The 18646-nt window shown below is 44.1% G+C and overlaps 1 protein-coding gene across 40 annotated transcripts in view; it reads left to right on the top strand.

Annotated features, from left to right (window-relative positions):
* gas7b (growth arrest-specific 7b) overlaps positions 1 to 18646 on the top strand; it is a 718490-nt gene that overhangs the window by 560935 nt on the left and 138909 nt on the right. For 39 of the 40 annotated variants that reach the window (XM_078225370.1, XM_078225385.1, XM_078225378.1 and 36 more), the window contains 2 exons: positions 2112 to 2197; positions 9552 to 9605. In XM_078225370.1, coding sequence (XP_078081496.1) covers positions 2112 to 2197; positions 9552 to 9605 — 140 coding nt within the window. The remainder of the gene's footprint in view (positions 1 to 2111; positions 2198 to 9551; positions 9606 to 18646) is intronic. The other variant, XM_078225398.1, reaches the window with a different exon arrangement.

The raw sequence follows: 18646 nt of genomic DNA, 5'->3' as shown, positions 1-18646 counted from the left end.
TTGCGCAATAGCAATGGATTGATGGAGGAAGGTTGAATTCGTGATTGGAATTAACAGCCATACCTTTTGCAGCCAGACACGTATTTTATAGCTTTCTGCAAGTTATAATTGCTGCATATATTGGCTAGAACACAACATCCTTCACCTTTGCCAAAGTGCCTGAGTCTATTGGGAAAATATGCCACCTCCAGAGATGCCTGTGGGAACCATTTCTTCTGTTGGGTCTTGGATCTACCAGCACCAGCTTGTTTAGTGTCTCATTCACCAGTGAAAAGCTACACAACAGCAGGTACTGTATTTTATTAGGACTCTGGGTGTTCTAATATATTAGAGAATGATGCTAGGGAGCATAGAAGGTTTGAGACAATGGGGCTTTGTTTACAGGTGTGTGTTCTCTTACATGGCTGTTTCTTCTCTCTGCCTGTTTCCCATGCTAACGGTTTATGACATCACTTCCAGCGAATATGTGAATACATGAATACAATAGCTTCAGTAAGATAAGAACTAATACAAATATATAACAAGTACACTCGGTCAAATACCAATTCCTTACAGTGTGAGAAAAGTAGGGAAAGCAAAAGGAAACAAACAACTCCTTGATTATCACTTGGTACTGTTCCTCTCCAACTGATTAGATCATAGAATTCCTACAGTGCAGAAAAAGGCCATTCAGCCCATCGAGCCTGCACTGACAATAATCCCACCCAGGCCCCATCCCTGTAACCCCATGTATCTACCCTGCTGGCCCCCCTGACACTAAGGGGCAATTTAGCATGGCCAATCCACCTAACCTGCACATCTTGGGAGTGTGGGAGGAAACTGGAGCACCCGGAGGAAGCACACACAGACATGGGGAGAACGTGTAAACTCCACAATCCTTCCTGACTCACCTGATGAAGGAGCAGTGCTCCGGAAGCTCGTGCTACCAAATACACTTGTTGAACTTTAACCTGGTATTGTGAGACTACTTACTGTGCCTACCCCAGTCCAACGCCGGCAACTCCACATCATTCCTGTTGTGATTTATTGGCTGCCTTGTGTGATTGGAACTGCCCAGTCCAGTCCATCTTCTACTGCCGGGAAAAAGATACAAAATTCTGAACACATACCAATCGACTCAAGAATAGCTTCTTCCCTGCTACCATCAGAATTTTGAATGGACCTACCTTATATTAAGTTGATCTTTCTCTACACACTAGCTATGACTGTAACAGTAAATTCTGCTCTCTCTCCTTTCCTTCTCCATGAACGGTATGCTTTGTCCATATAGCATGCGAGAAACACAACTTTTCACTGTATACTGAAGTCGGTAAAAATACCTCTGAGGCTGGTATGAGTCAAAATAGAGTAAGGCTTTATTCTCACAAGCTTGCGGGAGAATCTGACCCCTTGAAAGCGGAAGCCAAAGTTCTCTCTGAACACAGAAAAGTGGGGATATATATACATTATGGCTCCCAGCACCAGTCACGACACAAACACTGGTCTCGTCATGAATCAAAGTCCATACAACAGTCCTTGATCACGAAGCAACAGTTCTCTGGCAGCTGTAGTCACGATACAGTCGTAGGTTTCCTGCTCTTCCACGGCCCTTCCTTTAAAGTTACCAGCATAATTGTAGCTGGCCCAGCGGGAGTCCTCCTTTAAACGGCCGTTATCATGCCCCACATCTTGTAATGCTTTCTTCCATTTACACTTACCATGAAAGCCTGTAGAAAAGGTAAGACTTGCATGTCTGCAAACACATTCACATTTACATTTGACTATCTATTGTTATAAGAATAAAAGTTAACTTATATTAATGTCAGAAGCAGTATAAACAAGGGGATTAGCCATAATGAAGGGTTATGCTTGTGATACATTCTAAGTACAAAATCCATTAACCCTTTAGGTACAAAATACATTGAGTACAAAAAACATTAATCCTTTCCCTTCTTCAATACTAATACATGTGACGATAATAAATCAAATCAAACAAAGGGTGGGAGGTGATCAATGTCTTCAAGTTAGTGAATTCCAAAAAGACACTTACGTTTGGACCATATCTTAGATCAGACCTTGTGTAGACTAGATTAGATCTGTCTTTAATGACGCTGCTTGTGTTTGTATTACAGTGAATGGATTCCACTCGTCAGGGAGCCTGTCACATCATATGGAGACCTCACACACGGCTTTGAGAAAGACCAGCAGCGATCCACAGGTATGTTTCTCACCTTCCACCACAGATTAGGCACACAAGAATCACAATCTTGAAATACTGGATTCCCAGTCCTGGGCTACAGATTAATTCTTAACATGCGTGTCCAAACTGCAGTTATTTCTGGCCATCGAACCCCATGGCAATTTTGCACCCCAAAACCTCGGCAATTGAGTTATTGACTTATGCTTATATGTTCTGCTCATTACTTTGCTTTGTTCAATTTTGGATGTACAGAAATGCATTTTTAAAAAATTTATTCAGTTGGCGGTTGGGTCCTGAATTGGAAGGGCAGGATTTGTTGTCGTACCTACTTGACTGAGATTTATGAATATCAATGGGAATATTGATTTAAGCCTCTTGTGAGACTCCACAATACACATTTTATGCAGTCCATTGTCCTAGAAATGGGTTTGCTTGAAACCAATGTGCCTTGTATATGGAATCATTAACTTTTCATGTTTCATTACAAAATGAAAAACTCGAGGGATTGTGATTGGACTCTTCCCCCTGTGAACACAGAAATGATTGCATTGACATTTGAGCAGTGGAGTTGGCGACCTTTTCCTGTGATTTTATTTTAAAGTTCTCTCCTTTATTGAGTCCAAGGAATGGTTTGAAAATGTTGGAACTGAGCTGAGTTTAGGACAACATCTTGGGGGTTGCCATTGATCAGAAACTGATCTGGACTAGCCATATAAATACTGTGGCTGCAAGAGCAGGTCAGAGGCTAGGTAGGCATCCTGTGGCGAGTAACTCGGATTACTGTGTTAATGTGAGCCTACTTGTGACACTAATAAATAAACTAAGCTAAACTAAACCCTAAAGCCAGTCCACCATCTACAAGGCATAAATCAGGAGTTGATGGAATACTCTCCACTTGCAATGATGAGGGCAGCTCCAACAACAGTCAAAAAGCTCAATGCCAACCAGAACAAACCATCCCATTTGATTGGCATTCTTTCCATAAACCTTCACGTACTCCACCTCTGACTCACGGTGACAGCAGTGTGTACCATCTACAAGATGCACAGCCAGAATTCACCAAGGCTTCTTAGATAGCATCTTTCAAACCCACGGCAACTCCCATTTAGAAGGACAAGGACAGCAGATGCCTGGGATCACCATCAAATGGAGGTTCCCCTCCAAGTCACTCACCATCTTGACTTGGAAATATATTGCCGTTCCTTCACTGTCACTTGGTTAAAACCCTGCAACTCCCTCACTAGCAGCACTATGGCTGCACCTACACCACATGGACTGTAGCAGTTCAAGAGGACAGCCCACCATCGCCTTCTGAAGGGCAGCTAGAAACAGGCAATAAATACTGGCCTAGTCAGTAAAGCCTAAATCTTGGAACCATGGAATCCTTACAGTGCCATTCAGCCCATTGAGTCTGCACCAACTCTCAAAGAGCATCTTACCCATGCCAGTCTCCTGCCCTATCCCTGTAACTCTGCGCAGTTATCATGGTCAATCCACCTAACCTGCTCATCTTTGGACTGTGGGAGGAAACCAGAGCACCCGGAGGAAACCCAAGCTATGACTGAATAAAAAAAAAGTGCTGCAATAATTGGGCCTGCAGCTCAGTGTGTGAGATATCTGGCTGCTTCAGCTCAATCTCAACTCAATGGTTTTCAATGTCTGTCATCCAAGTACACACTGGTTTTAAATAATATTCCTATTTGAGAGTTGTCCCCTCCTTGAAGAAACCAAGTCCAGACCAGGGTCCAAGGAGACGAGAGGAGTTTGTTAAAGGTGATATTGCCTGTGGAGTTTGCCCATAGCTTGAGCAGTGCAGGGGTATTCTGATTGGTTAGAGGATGACTGTGAAAGGAGTGGTGGATTGTAAAATCCAGTCCCATGTTTTCTAGTGGATCTTGGCCTTTCTGGAAAGGATGGTGTCACTTAGCCCTTAAGCTGCCGGGCTACCAAGGTTGGGCTGTAACTGGTAGCAGCACCATTATGGTACAGTATATCTAGCCACAGCATATTGTACAATTGATCTCTGACTATGGAAGTGCACTATTGTTATGCTAAAAGCTTATTACTGTGCATTCAGAGCAGCGTCCTCAATTTGTATTTCAATGGACCTTGAAGCCTGTGGCCAGAGGTAGTGCAACAATGTTCATCTTGGGCTTCCGAGAGATAAGCTGTAGGATTGCAGTGCGGGGAAGAGCTGGTGTGCTCTTTCAGTGCCTCGATCGGAATTTAAAACCGACATTAGGTCCATAACAGAACAGCAGCTTTTGTCTGGTCCCATGTAGTTTCCTGCTCGAGGCAGGCACTTAAGAAGCAGAATAATGATTCCCTTTTTCCCATTCATAAGCTAGTCTGTTAAATGGGCCCATTGAGAGGAATGCTTATCTCCTTATTTACAAACGGCGTGAGTTGAGTCAATGAATTTATTTTTTAAAGGGACAACAGCCCAAATTTTAAGGCAAGGAAGAGCCCAGAATGAGGTTGTTGTAATATCCCTAATCTGGCACCTTTGGGATTGAGACTGTGCCCCATTTCAGATTTTCTGGGATTTTGGATGACCAACCTGTACCTTACCTGAAACTACTAAAGATCCTGATTGTAATAAAAAATCATGAAGCAAAGAGACCGGGATCCAGGTTAACTCGAAAGTAGATGCTTCCTTCCTACGCTCCCTTGGGTCCTTGTTGGAAATGTCAAACTGCCGATTGAGGAGTAATCTCAAGAGCCGGTTCCCCCTCCCCAGGCAGTGCCATACATACTGGTAGTGGCCCTGACGCGAGTGTAGCAACATTGCATTCTCCAGCAGTCATGTGTTTCTCTCGTCCCATCGCCATCTACTCATCTGCATTTGATTGGCGCCTGGTGGAGAAGAACCATGTCAAAAGAAATGGTTTCCCCAGAAGACTGGGAGGATGATTTTGCTCCACAACAGGAGCACGATGTGGAGGCTCTGAGACGTGATCCAAGCACAGCAGACATGATGGAAGAAGACCGGGGGTTAGAGGAGGAAACTGAGCAGAAGGAAAACAAACAATGAAGACCTTGAACCTAAAACAGACCCTGGACCTTGACCAGCGTGGCATTTCACAATGGTTTTAAGACATTGCCTGTTTTTGGATAACTAGATTTCAGTTACTGTACCTGTACTTCAGTTGTAATGTGAGGGATGTCATCACATCAGCTTGTTATGAAATCCATTCATTCTGTGTACTATGGAGGTTAACAGTCTATGTAGACTGTTAACATTTAAAGTACAGGATGTTTCAATGCTTGTTACATTTGTTCCTGCCTTGTAACAGAGGTGGGACTCTTTTGAAGTGTTTCGGTAGGTCACCAGGTCAGTTCAAGGTTCAGTGAACAGCATCGTCAATTTGAGTCAGGTTTTTTTTTAGTCAGCTAGGAATTGTCCCATAGATAAAGGACAGGCATGTGAAGAGGTCCCAGTTAGCTTTAAAAGCATGGCATGAGCTGCAGTTAACAGACTGGACTTGAGGAAAGCTGAGAAGATCCATAAAGGCAATTGGAGGTAGGTGACTCCATACTGTGGGCCGTTTGGGCAGAACTATCCCTTTGGAGCAGTGAATTACTGCTTGGTGTGGCCAGAAGAGCTGAAGTTGTGCTTGTGATCTCGTGTCTAAAGTGTACATGGCAATCCAGTTGAAATCCTGCGAGTTGGACCATCATTGAAGCCATCCAAATTGGAGTAACTTTTTTGGAGAGAATTCTAAGGCAAGACTTGAGATGGAGATTGGGAAAGATCCCATGTGAGAAAGACCAAGTTTTAGTGAGATTTGTTGGCTCACAACATGAGAAACATCTGGTTGTGTTGTTGAGAAATCCATGGAATCTGTTTTGGTCGCATCTATCATCAATTGTGTAGTGTGTTGTGTCCGACCACAGTTTGCCTGTTAATTGACATGTACCTCATACTTTCCCTGAATGTTAGAGTATAAGGCAGATATTGTAAATTATTGTATTTTTCTGAACTTGTGTAGTCAAGCTAATTTTTTATTGTCCCAAACCTGTGGACTCTTGTGGCTTTATTCACTTCACTAGCATCTTGAAAATTAAACTTTAATTACCTTAAACAAAACATTATTGGTCACTAAGTGGATCTCTCCCCAAGACCTGGGACCTGGCCGAGGATCTTAATGAGCTTTGTAAAGGTGACGGAAAACCTGCTTCACTCTTTAAAATACAAAAACAAGCGCGGTTTTCCTCCTCTTTCTCCCGCCGCCCCACTCCGCCACACATGCACCCGCACACAAACGCATGCACACACACTACTTTCCTCTCCTTTGTTCAAATGCTGATGATGTATGCTGGGTATAATTCCGATGTGGAGATGCCGGCGTTGGACTGGGGTGAACACAGTAAGAGTTTTAACAACACCAGGTTAAAGTCCAACAGGTTTATTTGGTAGCAAATACCATTAGCTTTCGGAGCGCTGCTCCTTCGTCAGATGGAGTGGAAATGTACTCTCAAACAGGGCATACAAAGACACAAAATCAAGTTACAGAATACTGATTAGAATGCGAATCTCTACAGCCAACCAGATCTTAAAGATACAGACAATGTGGATGGAGGGAGCATTAAGCACAGGTTAAAGAGATGTGAATTGTCTCCAGACAGGACAGCCCGCAAGTCCAGGAGGCAAGCTGTGGGGGTTACTGATAATGTGACATAAATCCAACATCCCGGCCTAAACCGGGATGTTGGATTTATGTCACATTATCAGTAACCCCCACAGCTTGCCTCCTGGACTTGCAGGCTGTCCTGTCTGGAGATAATACACATCTCTTTAACCTGTGCTTAATGCTCCCTCCACCCACATTGTCTGTATCTTTAAGATCTGGTTGGCTGTAGGGATTTGCATTCTAATCAGTATTCTGTAACTTGATTTTGTGTCTTTGTATGCCCTGTTTGAGAGCACATTTCCACTCCATCTGACGAAGGAGCAGCGCTCCGAAAGCTAATGGTATTTGCTACCAAATAAACCTGTTGGACTTTAACCTGGTGTTGTTAAAACTCTTACTGGGTATAATTCCACCAGCACTGACAGAGTAACTTCTCCACGATGCTCGTGTTTTTAGATCACACACAAGCCCAAACTGCCCCTTGTCCATTGTCTGGGATCCTTAATTTCCCAAAGGGTATCACTTGATAGCCAGTATCTGTCACAGTATAAAATAAACACAACAGCTTCAGATTCTTCAAAACATTGAATGGCTTCCCTCTCTGTTGCATCAGTCAGTCCATTGTGCTTGTGCTATCTCATTGAAAAGGTATTTAATTCATCCCACTTCCTGCTCCTTGCAGCCCTGCAATCTTTTCCCCGTCTCTCTGTATTATTCAATTCCCTTTTGAGAGTTGCTACTGTGTCTGTATCCACTGTCATTTAGGCAATCCCTTCCTGTATCATAATTTACTGCATTAAACAAATCTGCTGATTTCCCCTCTGGCGCTTGGCGTGATTATCTTAAATCAGTGTCCTTTAACTCCTGATCATCCTGCCAGGAGAACAGCTTTGCCTTATTCACCCTACTAATATTCTTATTCAGTCAATTAGTAGTATTTGAATATTGCTGAAAAGAGAGACATGCTGCTGAAGCTTTTTATCTTGCACTCATCAGGACAAACATAGGAATACCAAATTTTAAACAATCACAACAATTTACACATACAGGAGGAAAGGCTACTGTTTGGTTGGCGAGTTCACTCTGGATGAGGTATCGCCATAGAGACAGCAGTGGGTAATTATCATTTCCTCTGAGCTCCTGGGCAATTCAGATAAGTAGAGAGCTTGAAAATATTATTTTTGCTTGCAGAGAATGAACTCCTGAATATGCATGTATGTCGCTTCCAGCAAGGGTGAGTGAGCCACGTTATGAGCTCCACTGATTATCTTAAATGAGTTGTTAGTGTAGCTATTAGCACACTCAGGCTTGTTGACCAAATGCTGCCCAATTGGGGAATCAAATCTAACAATTGACATTGAAGCGACGTGCATCTGTACACTGGGGCCCAGTCTATTTCTTCAATTACACGGGAGCTTGGGGAGCCTAGTTTCCTGTTGCTTCCTCCATGATAACGTTTTGGCCGATCAGATTTGACTTGTTAACCAATCAGCAATCTGTAGTATGTTCCTGTAGTCTAATTTGTTGTGATAATTGTGTATTTTACATCCTTGCATTTGACCTGATGAGTACAAGATGAAAAGCTTCAGCAATGTGTCTTTATTTTCAGCAATAATATCCTCTTAATGGTAGATGGTGAGGACTGAACATCCTTAGGGTTCACTGGGTGCGAAAGCTGCCTGGTGTAAATACTTAGCTACATAAAACTGGAAGCTCCTTACTGATTCCTGATCAGTGCTTCAGAATTGATGTAACCAAATGTGATAGTGAGATGCGGTAGTGCGTCTTCGTGGTATCAAATAGGAAGGGTTGGGAATCAAACGTGTTCAGGTGTGAGAACTGTGTCTGGCTGAATGAAGTCCCATATGTACGTGTGGAACATTACGCCTGAAAGATGACACCTCTGGCATTACTGCATCCCCAATGTAAGATGACCACTTTCAGTGGAAGGAGACCGTGATAGGGGCTGACCAATGTGATCCAAGCATCATCATCATCTGTTATCCTCAAGAGTTGAAAATAATAAAAGGAAGATAACCTGTGGAGCTGGGAGCACCGGTACGACGTCCGTGTTGATTTGTGTGAGATTTACGTCGGGTATGCTTGTTTCTGCCCAGGATCCATTCTCCAAACTCCAATCAAATGGAGGCAGCAGGCAGTCCAATTAGTTGACAAATCCACTGACTGATTTGAGTGGGCGAGGGGGCTGATCAGTATATTCCATTCACGTTGGCGCACGGGGTGCCGGGGGGAGCACTGCGTGTGATTATATATCACAAGGCTATAAATGTTCTGAACGAGTGTGGGTTTGGCAGTGAAAGGGTTAATGGGAAAAAGCAGGCATTGTTGAAGGGTGCACACATTGGGGGAGTGGGGGGTGGGCAGGGGGAAAGGGGACGGGGGGGGGGGGAATGTTGAAAGTTCCTGTGTATCGAGTCCCGAGATGATTTCCCACTTCCCTGGGGCATTCATGCACTGATTCGCTCGCCTTTGCTGTGTCCGCCTCGGGCGGTCACTGAAACCTCCGGATGCTCTTGTTTGTCTCACCAACCAGATCCGACGAGTTTGAGTCACAAGTCAGCAGCCTGGAGGGCGAGCGACTTGGGAAAGAGCTGGGTCAGGACTGGCCTCGAGTGAGCCGAAGTGATAAAAGAGTTCAGGCCTGACTTTCTTTTTTGTTGTTTGTTTCGCTTCCCTGGAACAGGATGACTACTGATGCTCCGTTCTCTTTCCCTCAGAGTCCCGGAGCAGGGTCACCCACCCGAAGACAGAGTAAAGAGAGCACCATTACGGTGAGTAAGTTGCTTTGAGGACACGAGGGGGGGGGAGAAAAGCCGCCCCCCTCAAAAAAAGCAATCACAGCAAGGCTGGTTACTAAAATAATCTCAGCAGTTTGTTGTTGCTATGGTGACAGAGCTGAATAGAGTGGGACAAGCGGGAACTCAGAATTATTTACAAGTGCCGAGAGACATTTATTCCATTTCCAGGTCTTTTAGGAGACAAATATTTTATTTCAGAGCTCCATCTCTGAATAACCTAATAATTATGGTGATGTGTTTGTTGTACATTGAAGCCAGAAGAAATACGTGCATCTTGAGGGATGGAGAGAGAGAGAGATGGAGAGGGGGTTGATTCAGTATTACACAGTCTGTGAACTGTTGGGCACAAAAACCTGCAGCCAGCCAGCAGCTGCGCTCCATTCTATTTGTAGTGAATTAACCATATGCTCTCCAAGCTGTCTCGCAAGTTTTGCTTCTGTGAGTTCTGTGCCAGATTTTTCTCCCATACAGGGCATGTTTTCTCCCTGTTGCTGAGACTCCCTTCGGTGGAGCAGTGCAAAACACTGCTGCCGTACACGAAAGTGGTCAGCTCACTTTAACAGCAAAGATAAAAGAATGGAAAGGTTGCCACACAGTGGGTTTGCAATACATAACAGGTGCGTTACCTCCCCCAGTTGGCCACATTATTTAGAACTCCAATGATCCTCACTCTAGTTGAGAGAAACTCCACATCGGGAAGCAGCTGCTGCAAAGGTGGTCAGCGCTGCTACCTCGCCGCGCCAGGGACACGGGTTCGATTCCTGGCTTGGGTGACTGTCTGTGCGGAGTTTGCACATTCTCCCTGTGTCTGCGTGGGTTTCCTCCGGGTGCTCTGGTTTCCTCCCGCAGTCCGAAAGATGTGCTGGGCAGGTGCATTGGCCATGCTAATTTCTCCCTCAGTGTACCCGAACAGGCGCCGGAGTGTGGTGAGTAGGGGATTTTCACAGTAACTTCATTGCATTGTTAATATAGGCTTACTTGTGACACTAATAAATAAACTTTAAAATCTCTATAATTGGGGATTTTGAGGTGCTGTGCATGGGGGCTGCCTCGCTCCTTCAACCTAAAGCTGCAACCTGATCTGCCACCTTTCTTTAGGCATCTATATGTATAGGGAAAGTGCTCCGGTGCCATGGCTATTAGGCAGTTGGCAGTTCCGAATGTTCCATTTTAATCACCTTTGCAACATGAAAAGCAAAAAATAATTGCGTATATGTTATCCACAATCTCAGGATGTCCCAAAGAGCATCACTGCCAGTGATGCACTTTATTTTTGCAGTCCCAGTCATTGTAGTACTTGAGGCAATACAGCCGACAACCTGCGTACAGTAAGATCCCACAAACAGCCATGTTGATGATGACTGGGTAATCTGTTCATAGTAAGAAGTTTAACAACACCAGGTTAAAGTCCAACAGGTTTATTTGGTAGCAAAAGCCACACAAGCTTTCGAGGCTCTGAGCCCCTTCTTCAGGTGAGTGGGAATTCTGTTCACAAACAGAACTTATAAGACACAGACTCAAAGTCTGTGTTGAGTCTGTGTCTTATAAGTTCTGTTTGTGAACAGAATTCCCACTCACCTGAAGAAGGGGCTCAGAGCCTCGAAAGCTTGTGTGGCTTTTGCTACCAAATAAACCTGTTGGACTTTAACCTGGTGTTGTTAAACTTCTTACTGTGTTTACCCCAGTCCAACGCCGGCATCTCCACATCATAATCTGTTCATAACACCCCTTCAGTGCAGAAGGAGGCCATTTGGCCCATCGAGCCTGCATCAAGAACAATCCTACCCCAGGCTCTATCCCCACACATGTAATCCGCTAATCCCTCTAACGTACACATCCTGGGACACTAAGGGGCAATTGAGCATAACCAATGAACTGAACCCGCACTTCTTTGGACTATTGTCGTGATACCAGTCACAGGAGAGAAACTGTCATGGGATCTTGTACATTCACCCATATGTGTAGAGCAGGCATCGGAAAATAGGCACCTCCAACAGTGCAGCACTCCCTCAGTACTGCTGTGGTGTGTCAGCCTCGATTATGTGCAAATGAAAAACACTAGCACGGCATTGTGCCACTTTGGAAGGATGTCTATCATTTTGGCTACATCAGCTACGTAGTATGCACCATGAAGTCTGAGGCCTCATGATGGTGCTTGAATCTGTCAATCCTGTGAAGTTGCATATGTTCCAAGTTGCTGACACTTGGTGTTATAATTGAGATTTATCCATCACTGAGGGTAACACTAAGGACAGCCTTTTTAAAATCCTCTATCGTTCAAAAGGAGATAATAATAAATATGATTGCAAGAATGAGGCCTTCTGATTAGGCCCCTCTGCTATATTGAATTTCACAAATACTCCTGCACATACTTAATTGAAAGATGTCTTTTAGATCAAAAATAAGGACAAAAATAAGCTTGTCCATGCCTTTCCAAATGAAAAGATAAATGCCATGTCCCATTAGAGTAGAACTTGTGTTTTAAGCTCTGCAAGTCGACGTAGTTCTCCTAACTAGGTAAGCACTTATTGCACCATTCCAATTACTGACCTAATTGATTTCCACAGAACCTTCCCATTAGTTGCCTGCTGTCTGCGTGTCTTCAGTAAATGTACAAATTGTTACACGGTATTGATTCCCACTTAACAGCACAAACTGTTCATGATAGGATACTTCTGTGAATTAATTCTTTCATCAATCCTTGGAGAGTGAATCTCTGGGAGTGAGCACCAACATTCCCGATATGTGTTCTTGGCAGATGAGGTCCTGTGCTCAGTGCATGAACTTGCAGTATTAACCTTTGAATTCCCATCATAATATATCTTGCAGTTCCCCCATAGCTCAGCTGTTTAAGGTATTAAGTACTTTATTTCATATGGCGCAGGTTCTCATGCCAATTTTCTGGCTTCCTCGCGTTTTATCCTAGTTCATGTTCTGCTCAAGAGACTCCAGCACATATTCTAGACTGACACTTCAGTGCAGTGCTGAGGGAATGCTGCACAGTTGGAGAGGGTGGGAAGAATGTTTGCTTTGGGGGGGTGGGAAATTGGAACTGGAATTTTATCTGGGTCTCCTCCCGCCTAGCTAGAGGAGACAGTCACTCTTTGGGATTTTGATTGTGGCACCTCCTTAACTGGCATGGATACAAGATCCCCATCCAATTAACATGCTTCAGAGAAGGAGTAAACAATGATCTTTGAGCTCAGTTTCTGAGTGTCTGCAAACACAAGCATCACCTGCATCCTGAACCTCAGTGACTGAATTGGAGGGATTTTAGTTTTGGATTGAAGGTGTGTAGGTTGATCAGTTATCCAGCTGTTCCGTAGACTATCTCCAGGGTAATTTGCTGGAGTTGAGGTGCAGGATTGTAGCAAGGAAAATAGTGGAGAGAGTTGTTGCCGCCTGTTTGTATGAACCCCCATGACAAGCTGTCCCTTAAATTTCTCAGTGAGAGCTGGTCACCCTGGTAGGAAGGAAGGAATCCCTCTCGAGGGTGACCACTGGCCACACCGGCACCCAGGCAGGATGGGAGGGCCTTTAGGCCTGCGTGGAGTTCTGTCCCGCAACTTGCACTCATCCTGCCCATCCTCCCCGGCTTACTACTGGGTACCTGCCTCCTGGCAGTTGAACCACCCCTACTGTGTGGTAAAATTGGAGGCTGACTGGGAAAATTGGCAGGAGTGATGCCAGCAGGGACTGGTGTTTTTTGGCCTTGTCCACCTCTGTTCTCAACCTCGTCAGGGCTTGAAATTCCGACATGTATAGGGAAAGCTCTCCAGTGCCATGGCTATATTTTATTAGGCAGTTGGCAGTTCCGAATGTTCCATTTTAAAGGCTGTTGCGAAATGCAAAAGAAAAAAGGACCTCCAAGATTTCATGGTCCATCACAGCACCTCTGAGACTTCATGGCCCATCACAAGGTCTCCGAGACTTCATGGTGCATAGTTATGTAGCTGATGAAGACAAAATAATAGACATCCTTCCAAAATGGCACAATGCTGTGCTAGTGTTTTTCATTTGCACGTAATCGAGGCTGACACACCACAGCAGTACTGAGGGAGTGCTACACTGTTGGAGATGCCTATTTTCAGATGCCTGGTCTACGCGTATGGGTGGATGTACAAGATCCCATGACAGTTTCTCTCCTGTGACTAGTATCACGACAACAGGTTACCTGGTCGTCATCAACGTGGCTGTTTGTGGGATCTTGTTATGCACAAGTTGTCTGCTGTATTTCCTAGATTACTACAGCAACTGCGACTGAAAAATAAAATACATCACTGGCAATGATACTCTTTGAGACATCTTGAGATTGTGAATAATATATAGCCCCCACCTCCACGTCATCCCAGCCCAGTGATAGTAAGGGTGTGTCACTGCTGCTTTTTAAATTGCCTCACTGTGCAGAGCTAACAGATCCGCTCAGTTATTCACTGGCGTAACCAGCGTAGCCTTTAGAGGAGCTAAAAGATAGCGGTCTTTTTTTTAAATCAAAAAGAAAATTCACAACTTGCAGTTCTGTTGGGAAGAATTCAGTCGAATGGTCAGTCTCTGTAGCAGTCACTTGGTTTGGTTGGGAGTTGATCACCCTGGTAGGGAGGAAGGAGGGAAGCAGTGTGGAAGATCTTTGTATCCAGTTTCCATCCAGTTTGGCAATGAAAGAAGATGTTTTCTGACGTACTGGGCATGACTCTGGCACTGAGCCTTTCTGCTTCACAAATACTCTGAAAGAGCCCAAACATTCATCCCTAATAACGGTTATATTGTAATTACAGAACAGTCAATTTTACCACAATGCATGATGAATAATAGATGGCTGGCAGTAAGTTAAAAGGCAGTCATTCAATCAAATAGCTCTATTGATGCCATAAATCTCAGGAGCAGGGCTTGGGCAGAGCTGTGAGATTGAATTGCTGCTTCTACCTCTTGTTGTTCTTTCAGAAAGTTAACACGTTTTGGCATAATTTATCAACTATTTACATCATGCATACTGAATGGTTTGGCCTGCATAATTGATATGGACACCATTGTTAGTGGCAGCTAATGCAGACTGTAACATTTGTATAAAAGCAAATCACTGCTAGGATCTGAATCAAAAACAGAACATACTGGAAAACCTCAACCGGTCTGACAGCATCTGTGGAGAGAGAATAGAGCCAACCCTTCGTCAGAGTATTTGTAAAATGATCTAATTAGCATAGGTGAAGCTGCCCTCCATTCATTTACTGCTTTTGTTAAAGTTTATTTTATTAGTGTCACAAGTAGGCTTAGATTCACACTGCAATGGAGTTACTATGAAAATCCCCTAGTCGCCACACTCCGGCGCCTGTTCGGCTACACTGAGGGAGAATTTAGCATGGCCAATGCACCTAATCAGCACGTGTATTGGGCTGTGGGAGGAAACTGGAGCACCCAGAGGAGAAACAAAACAGACATGGGGCGAATGTGCAAACTCCACACAGACAGTGACCCCAGCCGGGAATCGAACCCGGGTCCCTGGCACTGTGAGGCAGCAGTGCTAACCACTGTGCCACCATGCTGCTCATTTGCAATGTGTATACTCGGTTAAAAAATATAGTTCCTGCGCCGCACCGCACACAGGCCAATAACTTCCTTTCCTATGTTCCAGAACACTTCGTTTTCTGTACTTGTTACCTGCAGACTGATTCAATAGTGCGAATGGAATACATGAGATTACCAGTGCAAGCCCAATGGATAAGAAAAATAGACATGGTCAAATTATATCTGACTCATGAGTTTCAAGTCTCTATGAATTCACTAAGTTTCCCCCTGGCTTCCTAAGCATGCAGCGGATTTGGCGAGTAGGCACTCGATCAGAATGAGCAATCATCACGTATTCACTTCACCAACTGAAACATCATAAATTCAACTCTTTGCAAACATTCAAAAAAATTAAGTTATATCTGAAGTCCCAGCTGGGACTCCAGCCTGGAACTTAACATTTGAGCTGGCTGTAGTAGAGATTTTAAGCATATAGACATGCATTAGATATTCTGGAAGTTCAATTTCCAAATTTTGGAGTGGGGGAGTAACATCATGGCAGATTAACTTATTAAAAGCACGCATAACACAGAGAAGAGGAGCATTGTCTCAGGTTCTCATATGGTTGCTATCATCGTAGTCACCATCGATCCTTTACCAATTTTATTCTAAGACCACTGCCATTAAGGCCTTATGTTAGTCTGGCACTACTGCACTTTTTCATATAGTCTGCATGTTCAGCCATTGTCTTTCAACAACTTGTCTAATGGAGCAAGTCCACTAATTATATATATCTATTTTTAATTATCCATTCGTGAGACATGGGTGTCGATGGCTGGCCAGCTCTCTCCACTCACATTGTTTTGTTTCTTAAAGACTTGATTAGTTGTAAGTATTCGCATTCCAACCATTATTCATGTAAATTGAGTCTGTGTCTTTATATGCTCTGTTTGTGAACAGAATTCCCACTCACCTGAAGAAGGGGCTTAGAGCTCCGAAAGCTTGTGTGGCTTTTGCTACCAAATAAACCTGTTCGACTTTAACCTGGTGTTGTTAAACTTCTTACTGTGTTTACCCCAGTCCAACGCCGGCATCTCCACATCAGCATTTATTGCCCATCCCTAGTTGCCCTCGAAGGTGGTGGTGAGCTGCCTTCTTGAATCGCTGCAGTCCATGTTCTGTGGGTTGACCCACAATGCCGTTAGGGAGGGAATTCAAGGATTTTAACCCAGCAACTGCGAAGGAACAGATATATTTCCAAGTCAGGCTTGGAGGGGAACTTGCAGGTGGTGGTGTTCCCATGTATTTCACGACCTTGTCCTTCTAGATGGAAGTGGTCATGGGTTTGGAAGGTGTTGTCTTAAGGATTTTTGGTGAATTGTTGCAGTGCATCTTGTAGATAGTACACATTGCTGCTACTGAGCGTCGGTGGTGGAGGGATTAAATGTTTGTAGATGTGGTGCCAATTAAGTAGGTTGCTTTGTCCTGGATGGTGTCAAGCTTCTTGAGTGGTGTTGGAGCTGCACCCATCCAAGCAAGTGGGGAGTATTCCGTCACACCTCTGACTTGTGCCTTGTAAATGGTGGATAGGGTTTGGGGAGTCAAGAGGTGAGTTAATCACTGCAGTATTCCTAGCCTCTGACCTGCTCTTGTAGCCACTGTATTTATGTGGTGAGTCCAGTTGTGTTTCTAGTCAATGGTAACAAGTGGGAGATTCAGTGATGGTTACACCATTGAATGTCAAGGGGCGGTGGTTAGAGTTTCTCTTATTGGTGATGGTCATTGCCTGGCATTTGTGTGGCACGAATGTTACTTGCCATTTGTTGCCCAGGCCTGGATATTGTCCAGATGTTGTTGCATTTGAACATAGACTGCTTCAGTATCTAAGGAGTCGCGAATGGTGCTGAACATTGTGCAATCATCGGCGAACATCCCCACTTCTGATTAATCATCTTTATGTTGTTGGATATGCCCAAAGAATCATATCATTCTGGACTCAATTTTATAAACTAGAGTTTGTTCTTTAGTAACTTGTTCTTATGTTGGCATTGCTCCAATGGTCAAAAACCCAATAACTTTCACAAACAGAATTCAAAATTGGGCAATTTCTTTTTCCCTTTTGCCTGAACTGATCAGGACTAGGGCTCATTGCTGGAAAGACTGGCTAATTTGATGGAGTTTTGATCAAATTTGACTCCATTTGCACTTTATTGCTATTATCTTCCAAATGCTACTTAGACTTCTCAAACAGATGTAAATGAAACTCTGCCATTAAGGCATGGTGGCACAGTGGTCAGCACTGCTGCCTCACAGCCCCGGGTTCAATTCCAGCCTTGAGTGACTGTGTGGAATTTGCATGTTCTTCCCGTGTCTGCGTGGGTTTCCTCCGGGTGCTCCGGTTTCCTTCCACACTCCAAAGATTTGCAGGTTAGGTTGATTGGCCATGGTAAATTGCCCCTTAGTATCAGGGGGACTAATGGGGTAAATACGTGGGCTTATGGGGATGGGACCTGGGTGGGGGTGTTGTTGATGCAGGCTCGATGGGCCGAGTGGCCTCCTGCACTGTGAGGAGTCTATGATTTTATGATCTGTTTTGAGTACTGATTTGGGATGAAGGACAAGACTCACAATACTAAATCAAATTCCTCAAAAGCTTGTTGACAAGGACTGCTAAGGGACTAAGGGATTTTCTCAGTGACTTCATTGCAGTGTGAATGTAAGCCTACTTGTGACACTAATAAATAAAATAAACCCCCATTTGCACACAAGTTTTATTGTTAAAAAACACATGGCACACAATGAACCTTGAGGCTTGGGACTAACTGAACTTGGGAGGGGCTTGTACACTTCCAGCTTGTAATGAACCTTGGGTGGAACCAATCACAAAACAGAATACAGTGGATGCAGGGAATTTGAAATAAAAACAGAAAATACTGGAAGTACTCTGCAGGTCAAGCAGTGTCAGTGGAGAGAGAAACAGAGTTAACATTTCAGGTCTTGCAGACAGATAGTCAGTTCATGTTCTCTAGATCATTACAGTCATGTCCCCTCTCTTCCCTATGGCCTGGCTGGAGGATCTTTGTGAGGCCAATATGAAAGCCAAAAAGTAATAATTTTGACTTTAGATGTTTCCCTGTAGATACTATCTACATAGCACCTAATAATAATAATAGATAGAATGGCATCTACTTTCACACCCACCAAACTGAATGGCACCGAGTTCAAATCAGACAGGGGGCAGTCTACCGGCCTGTTTCGTCTAAAACTGGACAAGTGGCCATGCTAGACATGTTTAACAAGTGACTCTGCAGTACTCAGCTCTGAGGAAGCGTCATCCTGACTTGGAACGTTGGCTCTATTCTCTCTCCACAGATTCTGTCAGACCTGCTGAGATTCTCCAGCATTTTCTGTTTCTATTTCAGATTCCAGCATCTGCAGTATTTTGCCTTTTTATATTTGACTCTCCAGTACTGCTCGGTTCCCATTGCTATAGAAACTGGCCTGTTCATGCT

The sequence above is a fragment of the Mustelus asterias genome, chromosome 12 (assembly GCF_964213995.1).
Source record: "Mustelus asterias chromosome 12, sMusAst1.hap1.1, whole genome shotgun sequence".
NCBI classification, from domain to species: domain Eukaryota; kingdom Metazoa; phylum Chordata; class Chondrichthyes; order Carcharhiniformes; family Triakidae; genus Mustelus; species Mustelus asterias.
This window is presented reverse-complemented; position numbering and strand designations above follow the sequence as displayed.